Here is a 19,531-nt window from a genome sequence, read left to right as displayed (position 1 = left end):
TTACAAAACATACATACAGTACCACTTCAGCCCTATACTGTACATCTTATACATCTGCTATTTTCAAAAGATAATTATACATTTGATAAACTTGAAATGAGACCTTCTGCACAATGAGTAGCCTACGTTCTACTTTTTGTACTTTAAGTACATTTTGATGCCAATACGCTTATACTTTTCTTTTACTCAAGTACATTTTGAATTCCGGACTTTCACGTGTGACGGCGTAGTTCTACATTGCAGTATTGATACTTTTACTTATGTAAAACAATTGAGTACTCATTCCACCACTGCTATAGACACTTTTGGGCCGAGCGGTCAGTGTGGAGAACAGCAGATATAGAATAGCAGGCGGCACTCATCACAGGCAAGCCTGAATAAAACATGCACCATTACGAAATACCAAAGAAGACGTTCTAACTCTCCACACTGTATTCAATTGGAAGCCCCTTCTTGTAAATTTGAATATGGAAATCGCACCAAATGACTGTATAAGCGGCTCTATGTCTTTGTACGAATAGCCAAGCTGTCAGCTTGGAGCTCCCACCCAGTAAAAATCCTGAGTGTTAATTTCATCCATTTGTAACACTGAAAAGTGCACAAAATGGAACCAAATGGACGCCACGTGGGATCCCCACGGAGGATTTTGACTGTCTTTGTACGAATAGCCAAGCTGTCAGCATGGAGCTCCTATCTACCTCAAACCTGCCCCCCTTGGCAGATTCGAGCCAGAGGTTCCGTTTGGCTTGCAAACCTCTTCTGTCTCCATTCCCTGCTCCGACAAAAAACAGCAGCACCCCAACCATTTGCTCGCCCTCCTTCTTAGCAGCCAGCGGTGGGTGAGTAAACACTTCTGGGCATGCTTGTGGCGGACTGTGAACGATGATCGATTGCAGGGCTCTCTTCTCCAGCGCCGAACAAAGACTAAAGTTAAACACATAGACCGCTAAACCCGAGTTTCCCCGAGGTGATCGGTTTAGTCTGACAGACAACACCGGATCTTGAAGGACTTCAGTGTTAAATAATGCTTAATTAATTCATCTTTAACCCCCTTTGACTGCTGGTGTTTTTCACTAACCATTGAAGAATCACCCAGTATTATTTGTAGCTCCATTCCATACGCGTGTGCCTTAGCACGTTTGCTGCCACCGCGTGGCCATTAGTGATATCACATCGCTGCCGAGGTGGATACGGGCAGATTACTACTAGATTATTACGATGCACTTCCGTTTCGCCTTCTCCCGAAATGGAGAGGAAAAAAAAGCTAATGTTAGCATTAGCTCACGATGTCTAGAAACGTTAATATGCGACTATTTTTGATACAGTCGACTGTCATACTGTTCAGGAGAGCTTAAAAACCTGATTTATTTTTCCTTTTGTTTTCGTCTCAATTGATCTGAAGCCATATATTAGTAAGCAGTAAGACGCCCTGAGTGACTAAAATGTGACTAAAACAAAATGAAAACTATTCAAGAGACTAAAACTAAAATCAAAATGTGCTGCCAAAATCAACACTGCAGTCAGTCCAGTCATAAAGTGTATTGTCCAATTGCACACCCAGCTACTTTTACAGCCCTGGCACACCTCCACATATTACTCTCCCTTGATGGAAACGGGAGGGGGGGGGGGGTGTTTCTTCCTAAAACAATCCGCCACCATCTCCTTTGTTTTTGCCAGTGTGGTTTTGACAATTTGACAGGTGGTTTTGTTTGCACCGCTGAACAAAGCTGTTAAGCAGTCCTCTGTACTCCATCTCTTGGCCTTCCACTGACACATGCCACAACGGAGACAATCTGCATATTTCTGAAAATGGCAAGTTGCTGTATTGTGTGCCTTAAATCTGAGTGTAGACTCAGAACCCACCACCCAGTGGTGGAAAATGTATGGTTTCTATTTGAATAATAATCAAAATCTGCAAAGTAACGAAAGTTTTCTAATAATTTTATGTAGTGGAGTAAAAGTACAATATTTGCCTCTGAGATGTAGAAGTAAAAGTACTGAAAATCGGAAATACTCTTTATACTTTTGGTACTTTAGGTACATTTTTATGCCAGTACCTTTGTACTTTTTACTCAATTACATTTTTAATTATTTTATTTGTAACAGAGTATACGTAGTTCTACATTGCAGTAAAGATACTTTTACTTAAGTGACTGGTGTCATGCTTGTGCCTGCGGCGATCCACCAGCCACAGTGTGGTGATGGAGCTTTTGAGGAGATGTCACCCCTCCTTATTTCACCACCAGCCACAGTGTGGTGATGGAGCTTTTGAGGAGATGTCACCCCTCCTTATTTCACCACCAGCCACAGTGTGGTGATGGAGCTTTTGAGGAGATGTCACCCCTCCTTATTTCACCACCAGCCACAGTGTGGTGATGGAGCTTTTGAGATGTCACTCCTCCTTATTTCACCACCAGCCACAGTGTGGTGATGGAGCTTTTGAGGAGATGTCACCCCTCCTTATTTCACCACCAGCCACAGTGTGGTGATGGAGCTTTTGAGATGTCACCCCTCCTTATTTCACCACCAGCCACAGTGTGGTGATGGAGCTTTTGAGATGTCCCCCCTCCTTATTTCACCACCAGCCACAGTGTGGTGATGGAGCTTTTGAGGAGATGTCACCCCTCCTTATTTCACCACCAGCCACAGTGTGGTGATGGAGCTTTTGAGGAGATGTCACCCCTCCTTATTTCACCACCAGCCACAGTGTGGTGATGGAGCTTTTGAGATGTCACCCCTCCTTATTTCACCACCAGCCACAGTGTGGTGATGGAGCTTTTGAGATGTCACCCCTCCTTATTTCACCACCAGCCACAGTGTGGTGATGGAGCTTTTGAGATGTCACCCCTCCTTATTTCACCACCAGCCACAGTGTGGTGATGGAGCTTTTGAGGAGATGTCACCCCTCCTTATTTCACCACCAGCCACAGTGTGGTGATGGAGCTTTTGAGGAGATGTCACCCCTCCTTATTTCACCACCAGCCACAGTGTGGTGATGGAGCTTTTGAGGAGATGTCACCCCTCCTTATTTCACCACCAACCACAGTGTGGTGATGGAGCTTTTGAGATGTCACCCCTCCTTATTTCACCACCAGCCACAGTGTGGTGATGGAGCTTTTGAGGAGATGTCACCCCTCCTTATTTCTTGTGATCCAGTTCCATTTTTGGTGACGGCTCGGAGTGACAACTGTCATACTTCTACTACCACTTTGACATCCGAAAAAAAATATCATGTACACACACACACACACACACACACACACACACACACACACACACACACACACACACACACACACACACACACACACACACACACACACACACACACACACACACACACACACACACACACACACACACACACACACACACACACCTGCAGTGGCCTGATAAGCCTTAGAGAAACCCACAGCTGCATGCAGGTGGAGAGAGCAGCACCTGTCCAAAGCAGCACACCTATTGGAATGGAATATCAAATGTAATCCACCTGACAAAATACTTTAGGCAAGGCAAATTAAGACCACATGCTTTTTGTCTGAAGGGGGTACGCACGTGCACGCACGCACACACACACAATTTGAGGCACTCATTAGACACTGTGGTCGTCTAGCTATGCCGCAGGCCACACCTGCACGAGCAAGAATCTGCTTATTCTGAAAGGTTGCTGGCCCTGGAACGTGCAGGCACGGAGAAATTCAATATCGCGGACCATTCTGAAAACCCCCACGGCACGTGCTCACGTTTGTTTTGGGGCCACTAAATCAGCGCTTTGTCCTGGCCTTAACCCTGAGTATTGCCAGCGGAGCAGAGATGAGAGGGATCGTGTGGGGAAGAGAGGTACAGTACATTGTAATGTAGTACAAAGTACAAACAACGGCGAGTTGCTACTCAATATATCTGATAGTTTGGCCCCTCTGGCAGCTTCTCTCTTACAATTACTCAGCTCTGGACGGACAGCTTTAGGCCTGCCCTGAATGCCTGCACACCACGCCAAGACACCCCCTCCCCTCCCCTCCCCGAGACCACAAAGCCGGTCGTCAGCTTAAATTTCAGAGCGGTGGATAACCAACCTGCAAATGTGATGAAACAGTTAGCGGGTGAAATAAGGAGTCCCATGTCAACCTGTATTGGCACTTGAGTCGCTGCTATCCGATGATCCATGCGATGATTCAAGTCCTGGTCAATTAATTAACGTGATTGAACGGCCACGCCGAACTACGGGGTCGCAACGTCAGTCCATCAACTGCTCCATGTGTTTGCTCGTGGTGTTATCTTATCGCCTTCTTGCAGGCTTATTGACGGAATCCATCAATCATAAAAAGTATCTATGTCTGTCCTACCGGAAGTTTAGGCCTGAAAGGCTCATAATAATTAGGCACTGAGAATGGGATCTCTCCATGAGCTCTGTTATCGATCGGAGATGTTTATATACAGTAGCAAAAGTAACGTCTTCACAGCAGTACCGGGGAGTATAACTCAAACAAATGTGACATTTATATTTGGGTCGTCTTCACCGGTCGGGAGGGATAGGAGATGGATGTTGAAGGGAAGGCAGACACCTCTCCCATTAATCTGCAGAATTGTGCTGTCTGTGTCTGTTTGCATGGCAACAGAAGCTCCCTCATTCCTCGCTGCCCATTATCAGGCTGATGATAAAGGAGTGTAGGTCTCTAAGAGACATGGGAGGCTGCCTCAGTTCCCCTCCGACTCCCACCTAACTTGGCAGGGATCTCACTTTACGGCCGATAAAGCCACTTAATTGCTGCGTTCAGAGTTTCACTTCATCGAGTTGTCCTCTGTGTGATGTGTCCTAAAGCCTTTTTAAACAAAATGCCGAAATCCCTCCCAACACAATTAAAGCGCGTCAATGTAATGTCGTGTTGAAGCTAAGACTTCCCAAAAGCCCAGAAACTCTTAATGAGACTGGAGCATTGTGGCAGAGTGCAGTGTATTTTATTGAATTGTAGCCTCTTTTTCTTTTTAATTGCCACCTCAATCATCCGATTTGCAGATTGCGTAAAGGAAGCAAGCAGTGGTTTAGGAATACCTTAAATTAGAAAGAAAATGTTATATATTTTTGGAGGGGCAAGCTGGTCGCTCAGCCAGTCAGACAGTTAGTACACAGATCATACTAGTGGTCATGTCTTGTCTTTCATGCAAAAAAAACAACATGATATGAGGCAAGACAAGAATTCAGACTTAAGACATACAAGAGACTTTACTTAAAGTAAGGAGTCAAAACGTGCACATCGGAGCAAAGGAAAATCCCAGTTGTGGCTCAAAGTAAAGACCACTGTTCCCTCCTTAGATATACCCCTCCAGAAAGAAGTTATACAGGATCAAGTATAAACACGGAATAAAAGCCTCAAGTAAAGAAAGTCTCTCTCTCAGCCTGTGTAACCTACGGGTCAATAGATAAGACACACAGTGACAATCTGGACTACTAAAACAATATTGCCTCAAGGCAACACAGGGACAGACGACCACAAGAACAGTAGGATACGATCAATAAAAGCGCACCCGTGTGAAGTGAGGGGCGCTCTGATCATCGTACATCATCAGTCACATGTAACGTAAATTCTCCATTCATTGTCAATGGGAATTTTGTGTAGGACGAAAATCTACACTAACAGCTAAATATAGGAGGGGCTAGCGCGGCAGCGCCCCTCACAAATATACAGATTTAGCAGTGATATGTAAGCTCCTATGCTCTTTATGAATACATAAAAGATACGTTACACCCGTGTGGGTCTTCGTCAGGTATGAGGAACAGTCCTCTCTCTTTAGGGTGGAAAAAAACCTTACCCAACAGCAAAGCATGCCACAATTTCACATTATGCAGGTATGGTGCCTTTCAAGATATTAAGCATGGTTTCTTTTTATATATATAAAAAATGATTGAAAGGACCTGACGGCATAAATCATTACCATTTAATTAATGACATGTCAATCCCACCTCATCATAATTAAAAAGGATATTATGTGGTGTTTCGCTCTTTGTCGTTCTGGCGATGATGATCCGTCACTCACCGTTTCCAATAAAGACTGATTCTGATGAATTCCCACCGGAGCCAAAGTACAGACATGATTAATAGCACGCATGGCCGAAACACATTAAACTCAAAAAGAGAGAAAGAGAGCTGTAGGGTTTGCTATTGAAATATCATTTCAGAGTACAATTAGCTATATACCGGTAACCAATTTTGGGGGGAAATAATTTTTATGAACCATTTTCAACCTGGCATCCCCTATGTTGGGCATGTCTCTCAGTCTGTCACTATACATGACAATATTAAAAACAACAAAATAGTGACAATAGAAGAATTACATTGTACACCTATTTTCTTTATGGTTTCGCACAACACCACTTTATGACAAAATCTAACCAAGTGGTTCAAATAGTGGTTATAACTTATAACCTGATGATTACAATAATAATGGACTGCATTTTTATAGCGCTTTTCTATGCACAGAGTGCTTACTCAGTGCGCTTTACAATGGTCCATTCATTCATACAGTCAACGCCTGCGTCCTCACTTACCTACATTCACACACCAACAGTGGCAACCACTGGAGGCAAGGTACAGAGTTCAGTGTCTTGCCCAAGGACACTGAACTGGATAGGAGGGGCCTGGATTCGAACCGCTGACCCACGGATCATTGGACGACCTGCTCTACCTCCTGAGCCACAGCCGCCCACATTGTATAGGCACAATGCATTGTTGATTATAAATAGGCACAATGCAAATGAGCAAAACCGAGATATACGGTAAGTGTAAATGGCAGTAACTATTGCTCACATGCCATTGCCAAGAAGGGTCGACCCTCTTTCTCTCCTATAGTCCACACTCTGCAATCCACATGCCATAGAAACAACCTGCCTGTGGTCTGCTAACCCCTCTGTATGTCTGTCTGTCTGTCTGTCAGCGCATGTGTGTGTGTGCATAGTACAAGCATGCAAGGTATCTAAGTGATGCTGTGTGTGTGCACGTGTGCGTGGGTGAGCGCAGACGGCCGTACGTGCTTGTGTGCGTGTGTTTTGGCCAGCAAATCCCTGTCAGACTCTTGTGCAATCTGTCTTAGCGTTGGTAAAAACAATATATCCTCATTCCTGAGGCTATTCTTCAGCAAACACTAATGACCATGAAGCCTCACATCCCCTCACCACTCTGCAAATGTCACCACCTGTATCCATTACACCTTGATGAGACAGACAAGAGAGAGAGAGAGAGAGAGAGAGAGAGAGAGAGAGATGGAAATGGACAATATACACTGTATGTAGAGCAGGTACAAGAGAGGTGAGCAGGAGAAAGAAAAGAGATGAATAAAAAGAAAAAAGCTCTGCGAGAGACAGAGACGAGAGAGAGAGAGAGAGAGAGAGAGAGAGAGAGAAGAGGACAAAGACTGAAATCGGGGCGGCTGCGAGGGAAGGTGAATTTGGGTGAAGGAGGAGACAGACAGACAGACAGGAGAGAAACCACTCACCCGCCTCTCTCTCTCTCTCTCTCTGCGGCAGCATTGATTGTGGGGCTGTCGTGCAGCTGGAGGAGGTGTGAGGTGCGGGCGGGCCCGGGCCCTGATGGATATCTAACTGCTTGATTGAAATTTACATGCCAGATACTCTCCTAATAACTCACCGCGCTCTCACGCCCGGTGCTTTGGGTGATGAAGAGGCGACGAGAAAGAGAGAGAGAGAGAGACACAGACAGACAGACAGACAGACAGACAGACAGACAGACAGACAGACAGACAGACAGACAGACAGACAGACAGACAGACAGACAGAGAGAGAGAGCACACAGGCACACCAAGATACAGTATCTTAACACGTTAAGACCCTGAAACGCATCTGTGGCACCTCATATTTAAACTTTTGCTGTTGAAAAATACAGATCTACAAGCTCATAGCACGGTACCGAGTGCAGCGCTATGAGCTTGTAGATCTGCTATTTTGGAGACAACGTGAAAATGTGGCGCACATCGTTGTATAGATAACCCTGGAATCAAATATTTTCAGATGGGTAATTCTGGGGATCCTCTGATAAGTTTTACTTTACTGGTATTAGTTTGATCACCTCATTTTCAAATGATCGGAATCGGATCGGGAGCAATAAACGTGATCGGGACATCCCTAGTATCAACATTATCCATATCATGATATTAGACTGGATATCGTCTGCGATTTGGGATTTGGGAAGTGTTCTATAAAAATATAAATATCGGATCGGGAAAAAACGATAATACTCCAAATCAAATGATCAGAATCAGAAACAGAATATACTTCTATGTTGCAGTATTGATACTTTTACTAAAGTTAAACATTTGAGTACTTTTTCCACCACTGGCCGTGGAGTATATCAAAATGGGCTCGTTCATCAGTCGCCAATGTCACGATCCATAATGTGAAGGGATCATTCACTCATCCCCTTTATCACTGCAGATAGGAACCATCAGCAAGCCTATTGAGTTTAACGCCTTTCTATTCATAGACCATTTACGGCACCAACTTTCCACCCATTATTATCCTCAATTGCACGGTTAAGAGAAGGAAAAAGAAAAGCTCCGGGTTGTGTCATTTCTCTCCATTATCTCCAGTTGAGTGTTGTCATTCCCAGACCCAGCCCGGAGGCGCCGCCCGTTGATCGCTCATGCGGAACACCTTACGTACGTGTCAGTGAAAGTGTCACACGCACCCATTCAGAATGCCAAACCCAAATGTCAAAAACTGATGGGAAAATGAGGACAATTTTGAAGCTTCACTTTCTTCCCTTCTTTTTTTTTGCCAATGTTATTTTTAAGTCGGTGCTGGAGAGGAGCATAAAGCAACCAGGCTGCGCTGTGAACTGTCACCGTGATCAGTCAAGAGGCACCACAGGCAGAGAAGTACCGTCTCTTCCCCGTCGTCCTCTGTTGTATTGTTGCGTTTAAACTAAAGTCACAGTCATCAATAATCTCTCCTCCAAACATTCAAACAACAATGAGGCGGAACATGTCGATGGTCTGCCGACAACTATAAGGCCCACCGGGGTCAAGGCCGCGTGCGCCTTTGTTTTACGTCCCTAGAGAGGTACCACTCAGCGCTGCGCCCGTTTCTTCTTCTTGTTGTCATATCTCGGCTCTGTCTCACGTGATCCCATATGGTACGTGCTGATCCACAGGATCAATATTAAAAGTTTTTGTCTCTGAGGAAAAACTGTGCTCTCTTCACCGGCTCAGTAGCCTTGTCTTTAGAGTGCCCGCCCTGAGACGGGGAGGTCAGGGTTCGAGCCCCGGCCGGGTCATACCAGAGCCATCTAATAGAAGAGTTACGATATTGATGGGGCAGAAACCCAGTTCTCGAGCGCTGTTCATGCAGCGTGAATTGAGACAAGCTGGAGTTGAAAATACATTGTTTTCAACGAGAGCGGCGCAAATAAGAGCTATTTTAAGCATGTGTGCAACATGACAACTGTTTTAAAGTATTGTACAGTAAAAATTACTTACTTTAATGTTTATGTTGTACTATTACTACAAAACAATCTAAAATAAAGGGATTAAAGATCATTAAAGCTGGGCTGTTGCCTGAGTCCAATGCATTTCTGCCAGTGCCTACTTCCGGTCCAGGACTTGGCCCAGTTGGTTGTCCCCATTCTCAATAGAAGTATATGTGGGAGAGCCGCCATTGGACTGGCCCCATGAAGTGAACGCAGTTTGCGTAACTCTGTCTATATCTAAGGCTCTGGGTCATACTGTACCAAAGACTACCAAAAAAAAGGGACCCAGTGCTTCCCTGCTAAATTGGCACTCAGCATCAAGGGTTGGATTGGGGGTGAGGTCCCTGCGACATACTAGCATCATGTCCAGGGGGTGTACTTGTACATCAAGCTGCCTCACGCTACAGAAACAGGAGATGGGCCTTGTGGCTCGGCGAGGCTTACTTACCAACGTTGCCTGTGCGCACGTGCAGCTGGCCCCGGATAAGGGTGTGCACGTTGAGGGGAGGCGCTGCGGGGGACCTCATCGGTGGGGTGTCCTCCTCGCCCACGTAGTCGGTGGTCAGTACCTCCACCTCGTGGAGGGCCTGCACGGCCTCGCGGCCCTGACGCAGCATGTGCTGTGGTGGAGAGAAATCGTGAAAATGTGCCTCAAATCTTTGAATATATATTATTACAGAGTGAACATTTTAACTCAAATCTTTGCTTCTGGGGAGGTCCCTGGAACAACATATTTTCAGATGGGGGGGGCGGAGGCATGTTTCGGTTCGTTAGACCTTTATCCGTCAAGCTCACAATTAACATGCCATGTTGTGAGCTTGTGCTGTAGATCGGCTATTTTTAAAAGAAACATTTGACAATTAATGCTGAAAAGCGGTGAAGAATATTAGAATAGTGATAATAGTGTGAAATGTTGGACACTGAGCACACAATGCAGAGACAGTGGATGATATAAAGAACACGAATGTGTTATGATTCAGTGCAACACTCATGTTAAAATGTGAGTACCCCCCAACCCAGTAACACTGAACTAGATACGCACGCACACACACACACAAAACACTGAGACAATAAGTGGAACTCTAACGAGCAGTCAAACAGAAGGGGAAAGAAAGGGGGAACAAGAAATGAGCGCATGGTGCACCGAAAAATCCTCAGTGTAGATTTAACATGTGTTAGAGAACCGGCCCATTATTTACACGTCCCAGTTAAATCACCACTGAGGATGTTTTCAGCGTGAGGGGAGGGGGAGGGGCAGAGGGAGGTGGAATCAGATTAAGCCGTTTAGACCTATCTGTGTCACCCTTATAGCTTTTAACAACCATTATTAGAAACCTAGCCGTTGAAAAATAGCAGATCTGCAAGCTTGTAGCGTGGCATTCGAGCTTGTAGATCTGCTATATTTAAAAAATTGTGAAAATGCGACGCAAATCTTTGAATATTCTGTAATCAGTGAACGTTTTTAACTCAGATCTTTGCTTCTGGGGGGGAGGGTGCAACATATTTTCAGGTGAGGGTCCGGCGGCCAAATACAGATCATATTTGGGGCTCCTCGACATGAAAAAGGCCACCGATATATAGAAACATAGGGTTTTTATATATTTTATTTATGATATATAGAAACATAGGGTTTTTCAGAAAACTGACAGGACTTAAGGAGACATTTTTTGTAGAATCTGCTCCTCAGGTTTCAATGGATTAAACCGGGTGCAAAATGAACAGAAGACAGTGCTGAGGCGTAAAGATAAAGCAAAGAACAGCTGTGTCAGACAGGAAAAAAACCCAATGCCACATCTTGCACAACTGGCAAGAAGAGACATTTTAAGTTCAATGAATAAGAAATTGTGTCGAGCTTGAGGAAAGCTTGAAACAAGCCTTTAATCTGCAGCTTGTTTATTTAATAGGATAAAATAAACAAAACCTAGGAGAACTCTTAATGGTTGGTCAGGGGTCCAACGTGAAAAAACATCCCGCAACAAAAGGTTGTTGTTTTTTCGGAAGAGAAGGCACTCTGAGGAATGCCCCGCAGCGGCTCCAATGTTTCATGTTTAAAATCCAAACGTGCAGCAGGCCGTCTCCTTGTCTTATACTCGCGCCATTCTCTTTGAACAAAGACACCACCGGCATTTGCATATACTTTCCTATAAGCATAAAAGCTGACGACGTACTGAGTGGAATGCTGAGGCGAATTCATTTCAATTACTCTGAGCCATGTGTGCATTATAGCTCGCCGCCCGGGGATGAGGAAGTGGGGTTGCTGCACGATTGCCCGTTTTCAAAGCACTCCCCCCACTTAGTTCCTCGAAGCCAAGCGACATCAATAGACCGCGGGAAAACAAACAAATTCGTTGCGAGGAATAATTAGAAAGATCTGTCCAAATATTTGGACATACTTCTGAGCTTAGCCTGTTTTTTTTGTTTTCTTTTTCAGGCACGGTGGAAAAAAAGGCTGAAAGGCTGAAAGAAAGAACTGCAGAGAAAGATGGAAGTGGAATTAATTTGTGGAGTAATTTATGGTTTAGTTTCACCAGCTGCTCCTACTTTCACTCCCATTGCAGGTTATATCAAAAACAGTAGATATGGCAGTAAAATAATATTCATATTTGGTTTTGAGGAAACACAGGTATAATATCTATCATTTTCAACTTGGCATCCCCGTTTTTGGGCATGTCATTATAGGTGCAATGTGCCACTTTGTGCATAACACATTCAGGACGGGGTCCCCTTTTGGTGTTTTAAGCAATATGTTATACCCAGAGCCATCTATAGAAGAGTTGTGACATTGAGGGGGCAGAAAACAGCCCGGTCACATGGTTCATGTACTCGCACGAGCCCATAGACTTGGTTGTCAGTATTTGAAGCCTTCAAATAGGGAGAAACCAATAGAAGTCTACTGTATGTAGAAGAGCCGCCATTGGACTGGCCCCATGAAGTGAACGGAGTTTTTTTTTTTATCGTCCTCAGGTCTAAATGGAATAAAATAACACATTCCCCGATTGTGACGTACTGTATAGATCTGTCATTTCAAATAGTCTGAGCACCCGCCATTGGCGTAGATCTACCCCAAATGGTGTTTTATAGTGGTTATGAATATGATAGATCGAGTCGCAATGCTACTTACATTAGCACTGGGTTTCTAGGTGATGGTGTAAACAGGGGAGGGACAATGGTCCATTTTGATCAGCGTGCATCCACCACACCCACTGTTTACGTTACTTTCGATCGCCTTTATGCAAGTGACATCCGGTTTACGTTTTTTGGGTCCTTCAAACCAAGGGTTGCACGGAAGAATACTGCAGGCCGGTACGGTACATACGCATATTTTCATTACATAGATATTCCACTGTTAGGTTCTTATAGCTTACGTATGATTCATGATGACTATTTTTTATGAATATAATGTATTACCATGTTTTTCTTCTGTAACTGTTACTGTAAATCGCTCTGGATTAACCCATCCATGTTCTACTTAAGCTATTGAAAAATAGCAGATCTACAAGCTCATAGGTCTGCAATTTTTTTTAAATCGTGAAAATGTGGCGCAAATCTTTGACTATATATTCTTTCACAGCGAACGTTTTTAACTCAAGTCTTTGCTTCTGGGGGGTCCCTGGAATAACATACTTTCAGATGGGGGTCGGCGGTCAATTACAGTTTAGTTTTTGGGGTCCTTGACATGAAATATTGAGCACCACTGATATAAAAAGTATTTCAGAAAACTGTCAGGATTTAGAAGACAATTTTGTAGAATTGTCCTCAGGTCAAAATGGGTTAAGAGCATCTGCAAAATGCCTAAATTGTAAATTGTTTAATGAATTAACGGCTGGTGTTAAAAGCGGTAATAGCAGGGGGCGGTTCGACACTAAAGTGGGTGCAGAGTAAGTGCCCGATGGGGGGACGGGGGACAGGGGGGGACGGGGGACAGGGGGGGACGGGGGACAGGGGGGGACGGGGGGTACAAGTCGTACCTTGAGCTGGATGGCCGTAGAGCCGATGAGGAGCAGGGAGCTGCTGTCCCACACGTCTACCTGCATGGTGTGCAGAGCCAGGTAGCGCAGGAACCAGCGCTTCTCGCCGGGCCTCAGGAACGACTCGTCCACCAGGAACTGGACCTGCAGCCCAGGGCAGCCTGCAACCCCACAGAGAATATAGAGGTCAGTGGTGGGACAAAAGTACTCATTGTTTTACTAGAGTTAAACGTGTCAATACTGCAATGGTCTTATGTTCCGTCCCCTGCATGGCCCCCACACATGCAGCGTCTTTGAGTACCATGAACATCGCTATATATGTCCCAGATATTATTATTATTATCAAAATGTACTTGGAAGTACCGAAAGTGAAAGTACTCATTGTGCAGAATGTCCCTTTTCAAGTTTTCAAATGTATAACAATCTTTCGAAAATAGCAGATCTACAAGCTCACAATTTACAATTTACAATTTACAATTTAGGCATTTAGCAGACGCTCTTAATCCAGAGCGACTTACATTAAGCAAGAACAAAAAAGCATGGGTATACATCACATAAAAAACATTTATCATGAAACATGCGTAAGCTAAGAAAGTAACAGTGGAATATCTATAATGAAACTATACAAATAAGCTATACATCTATACTACTATGCTATACATATGTACTATGACGTGCTATGACAATAGCACATACAATGCACTTATGCTGTCTACATAACATGCTATAAGACTGTATCAAATGCTATCTAAGTCTACAGAATTGCTATCTAAGGGGGTGGGGTAAGTGCTATGGGCCATGATGGAGTCTGAAAAGGTGGGTTTTCAGACTACGGCGGAAGATTGGGAGTGATGCTGCAGTTCTGACTGCAATGGGAAGTGCATTCCACAGTTTTGGAGCCAGAAGGGAGAAGAGTTTGGGACGTGTGGAGTGTTGTCCCGGCGTTTTTAGTGAGGGTACTTCCAGCTTCCCTGCGTTGGCTGATCTGAGTGAGCGGGAGGGTTTGTAGGGTTCGATCATACTTGCAAGATATGGGGGAGCCATACCTTTGGTTGCTTTGAATGCCAGCATCAGAGTTTTGTATTCTGTGCGGGCAGCGACCGGGAGCCAGTGGAGGGAACGGAGCAGGGGGGAGACATGTGAGAATTTTGGCTGGTTGAAGACCAAGCGAGCTGCGGCATTTTGGATCAGCTGGAGAGGTTTAAGTGCACATGCTGGTAGGCCAGTAAGGAGGGAGTTACAATAGTCAAGTTTTGACAAGACTGTTGTCTGGATTAGGAGCTGGGCTGATTCCTGGGTGAGGAACGGTCTAATTCGTCGTATGTTATAGAGTGTGAACCTACAGGATCGAGTGACAGCTGTGATGTGAGTTTTGAACGAGAGCTGACTGTCCAGGACAACACCAAGATTCCTGGCTGTTGGGACAGACGTTACCAGGGCGTTGTCTACGGAGATAGTTAGCTCCCGCATAGGGCAGGACTTAGCTGGGAAGAAGAGAAGCTCAGTCTTGTCTGGGTTCAGTTTGAGGTGGTTGGAGGACATCCACTGTGAGATGTCAGCCAGGCATGCGGTGATGCGCTCTTCCACCTGAGTGGCAGAGGGGGGGAAGGATAGAAACAGTTGTGTGTCATCGGCGTAGCAGTGATAGGATATATTGTGAGCAGAGATGATAGTGCCAAGGGATTTGGTGTACAGTGAGAAAAGGAGGGGACCAAGTACAGATCCCTGTGGGACCCCAGTTTGGAGGGTTCGGGGGGATGATAACAGACCTTTCCAGGAAACCTGGTAGGTCCGGTCGGTGAGGTAGGAAGAGAACCACTTTAGTGCCGTTCCACCGATGCCTAGATCCGCTAGGGTGTCTAGGAGCAGCTGGTGGTTCACTGTGTCAAATGCTGCCGATAGGTCTAGGAGGATCAGTACTGCAGAGTGGGAAGCAGCTTGGGCAGCATGTAGTGCTTCTGTGACTGCCAGCAGGGCAGTTTCTGTGGAGTGGGCCTTCTTAAATCCGGACTGGTTGGGATCCAGCAATGACTTACACTGAGTATATGCATAAGCAAATGCGCACGCACGCACGCAGAGAAAAAAAAGCCACGTGCATAGAGCACTGAATGTGTGTTGCATTCAGGACACACACACACACACACACACACACACCAATATATTCCCTTGTTACTTATCACCCAGTATGTTTCATTTCACTACAAAAACAGGAAATACATTACTTGAGTAGTGAGTACAGAATTAATTCCATGTTGATCTGACTGCCCCATGCTAAAGCACCAACGCTCGGTCAGCAGTCTGCGTGCAACGAGGCGTATGCTTCTCGCCCTCAGGCATCTTACTGGTTTTACTACCGTACAGATGGGAATTAGCTTATGTTTATGACATCATGTTCAATTGATTCACTTCTTGTGAATTGAGCGTTCATTAAAGGGTTAGGGTTAGAAGAAAAAAAATATCACACTTTTAGAGCACTAGACCTGTACATGCCTGTCGGCCCACTGGCAGAGCCTGATTGGTTGAGCCTCAATTGGCTGAGGCAGAGGCTGGAAATTGCACAGGTGAAAGGAGTTGGCCTCATTAGGCCCACTGGCAGAGCCTGGCCCAGGTGAAAGGAGTGGCCTCATTATAGTAGGATATCCGTGGTCATCATTATGGGCATACCTAACAATTGATGCCAAAACAATTGAAATAAAATCTATTTTTGTGTATTTTATAGTGCTGTCAGGCGATTCAAATTTTTAATCGCGATTAATCGCATGATTTGTGTAGTTAATCGTGCGATCACCGCAATCGCAATTAATCGCAAAACCTTTTTTGCTCTAAATTCAATGATGAACTGAAAGAAAACGCTGTATTGTAGAGATGCTCCGATCAGGTTTGACACCATTAATGTTACTTTTTTATTTACCTTTTTTCCACATGACGTATGAAAAGACAAGTGCAATGTGCATTATTTTATGGCTTGCCCATTTTCTCTCTTTTGAATAATTCTGTGCAATTAGCACATTCAACACAAACAACTGTTTTGCTTTTGGTCTGGATGGATGAATTGCACAGGTTTCTCAAGCTTTTTTGGACTGGAACGTACGACACGAGCAAAACCCTTGTGAAATGTAAATGGAAGGCTCCACTTAAAACATCCTAACAAGGGGTCTGGGAAGGGAGTGCATTGCAGGAACCAGTATTCCTCAACATCCCGCCTGCCAATCGTTGTGAAAAAAAAAAAAAAGCGTTAATGCGATAAAAAAATTAGTGCCGTTAATAAGGTGTTGCGTTAATGCATTAATAACGCGTTAACTTTGACAGCATTATTTTATAGTATATAGTAATAGTATCAACACACAAAAATATGAAAGGTAAGAAAGTCTCCCTTGGCCAGCATGAGCAGCAGGATACAAACACTAGCCCTCTGCTGCCACAGCTGCAGTGAGTGAGATTCCACCACTCCGTAGCCTGAAGGCATATGGGACCATCTGATGAGTTGCGAGGCCGTTTCAGATAAGAATGTCCGAAAATGCCATTTCACTATCGACTTTAATGCGTTCTCTCTGGTAAATAAACACATGAAGTAAAGTAAAGGCTGGCCACGTTATGTCTCAGAACCACATTGGAACCACTCTGTTCCCATTTGGATTACGATAACATTTTGATTAGTTTCTCTCGCTATGTGAGGGCATTGAACAAACACAGGCATACATCCTGACATAGGTGTACAGAAAAGCAACACACACTCACACATGATATGAGTTTAACACACCAGAAAAACATGGTGTACCTGTAAAAAAGAAATCAGTCTATTTTACTTTATTTTGTTCTTTTCGACACTTGTATTGCCGCTTGTATTCTGTTCCCTTCATTTTCACCGCTAACTTCTACAGCTGGTCCTAATGACTATTATGCAGACCACGGCCATATTGCCATCTTCTATCTATGAATGCACCAAGTTTCTGTACGTTTGTCTGTACACGTCTGTCTGTCTGGGTGAAATCCACGTAGATCGAGAACCGTTCGCCCCACCGACATCAAATTCGACACACGTGTTCCACACCCGCGCAGGGGTTGCAGTGGCCGGTGTCGAGTCGGTCGAACCCACAGTTGTCCAGAACCGCCCTGTAGAGGACCCACATAGTTCAGGAGGAAGCAGGACGTTGCTTTGCTGAAAGCGAGCGCTTCCAATCTCTGATCTCAAGATGGCCGTGGTCTGCATAAAGTCAACTGGGAGAGCACACACAACAAGAGTAAAGGATAGAGGGCGGACTGCCCCAACCCCCGCTATTCATTTCAGTGGAAGTAAGCACCCCAAAATGCGGAAGTACTCAATGTTAAACCCCAGCTGGGGCACACCTGCAGTCCCAGCTCTGACCAGTAGGGCCAAACGCTTCAACGTTGGTAAGCCCTAAATGGGGGCTTGACAGACAACCATAATCTCCTCCAATAAGTGTGACATCAATGCAGAGTTTTTTCTCTCCTGTTTTCAGTGGGAAGACATGGGAGGTACAAACTATTTTTCCCCAGTTTCACACCCCAATGAACAGGTGCAGCGCCCTGACCAACCAACAGGATTCACTGGTACAGCATCAAAGATCACCCTCCCTGCCCGGCTTCCCTCCAACACGGCCATACATGAACGCACGCATGCTGTCCGAAGGGAGGGTTGTGGGTGGCTGGCTGCGCAAACTCCACTTCCAGTGGGATTCCCCGTCCTGCCTCAGTATCAAAGTCCCTGTTCTCTGTCTTCATTATTCCCTGACGTTGAATGTGAGAGGCAGCCAGCCGGCTGCAAGGGAAATAATGAGGACCTTTGGTGACAGGCTGACTGTGTTAAAGAGACCTGCAAGGCCTCCAAATGAGCGCGCACACTATAGTGAGGACATAATATTTGTGAGCCCGTCCAATATGTGGCTTTTGAAGATTGCGCCATGTGGCAGCCAAGTGTGTGGGATATTAAATGTTTGATTAGAGCACTTATGACGTAAATCGTTTGCCAGCCAAGTCTATGGACTTTAATGTTTGTTCATAGGGCAGTGAATGACGACAAAGACATCATGTGGCCAATATAAATATACATCTCGTCACGTCACACAGGTGTGATTATGATTGAGGGGCGCTAGCCTCTCCTGTAGCTCTCTGTGTCTGTCTGTGTGTACCACGGATTGGAGAAAAGGACGCAAATTGTGATTGGCTGGAATGTGGTGATGTATGATGATAAGAGTGCCCCTCACTTCACACAAGTGTGATTTTTGAAGGCCCTCAAAAGCCCCTCCTATATGTCCAGCTTTGAGGGTGTGACAAACACTGTGTTGTTGACATTGAATGCCATTGACAATGAATGGCCAGTTTTGAGTGTTTGTAAAGACAAACATTGAAGACGAAGGTGAGGATGCAAATTATGATTGGCTGGAATGAGATGATGTATGATGATAAGAGCGCCCCTCACTTCACACGAGTGTGATTTTTATGTAGTTATACCTAGCTAATGGTGGGGACTCTTGGCCCACAGAAGTATTGTAGTACAAGTACACGCACGCACGCACGCATACGCAGGCACGCACGCGGGCTAGCTCGTTACATGAGCACACATACTGTAGTCGCACCATTCACCAGGAGACTTTCCCTCTCCGTCTCACACATAAATCCTGCCAGTACAGTACAACCTCCCACACGTGCATCCTCACATGGCCTGTTGCTCCAGCGAGGGTCCGTCTGTGTCATGCAGGCACACGCACGCACGCACACACACACTGAAGACAGGGAGGGGGCTGGCAGAACGCCCACAGGGGGGCAGCACATTATCGACATGCATCTTTCATGCCACTGACTGACTGACCACCATGGATGTTTTTTTTTTTTAAGAAACGAAGAAAGAAAAGAGAACAGCTCTTCTGACAGAGGGGAGCGAGGGAGCACAAGGAGAGAGGGGGGGGGCGAGGGAGAAGGAATGAGAGAGATCGGGGGGGGGGGGGGGGAGCCTTGCAAGAGGCGAAGACTTGAATAACACACTGCTCCGGGCAGCGCCCCCGTACTTCTGCATTCTTCTGCCCCTTTTTCCATACGGTTGTCACGTTTTCCTTTTACTTTATACCT

At 45.2% G+C, this 19,531-nt stretch overlaps 1 protein-coding gene across 1 annotated transcript in view; it reads right to left on the bottom strand.

The window, feature by feature from the left end:
- The window catches only part of nphp4 (nephronophthisis 4), a 268,172-nt gene that overhangs the window by 41,884 nt on the left and 206,757 nt on the right, over positions 1–19,531 (bottom strand). Inside the window, exons 16-17 of the mRNA XM_080762891.1 lie at positions 13,445–13,605; positions 9,925–10,096 (exon numbers count right to left, since the gene is read on the bottom strand). Of these exons, the coding sequence (XP_080619017.1) occupies positions 9,925–10,096; positions 13,445–13,605 (333 nt within the window). The remainder of the gene's footprint in view (positions 1–9,924; positions 10,097–13,444; positions 13,606–19,531) is intronic.

The sequence above is a fragment of the Protomyctophum bolini genome (genome assembly GCF_963924005.1).
Source record: "Protomyctophum bolini genome assembly, chromosome: 5".
Taxonomy (NCBI): Eukaryota; Metazoa; Chordata; class Actinopteri; order Myctophiformes; family Myctophidae; genus Protomyctophum; species Protomyctophum bolini.
Note: the sequence above shows the minus strand (reverse complement) of the source record. Positions and strands in the feature narration are given on the sequence as shown.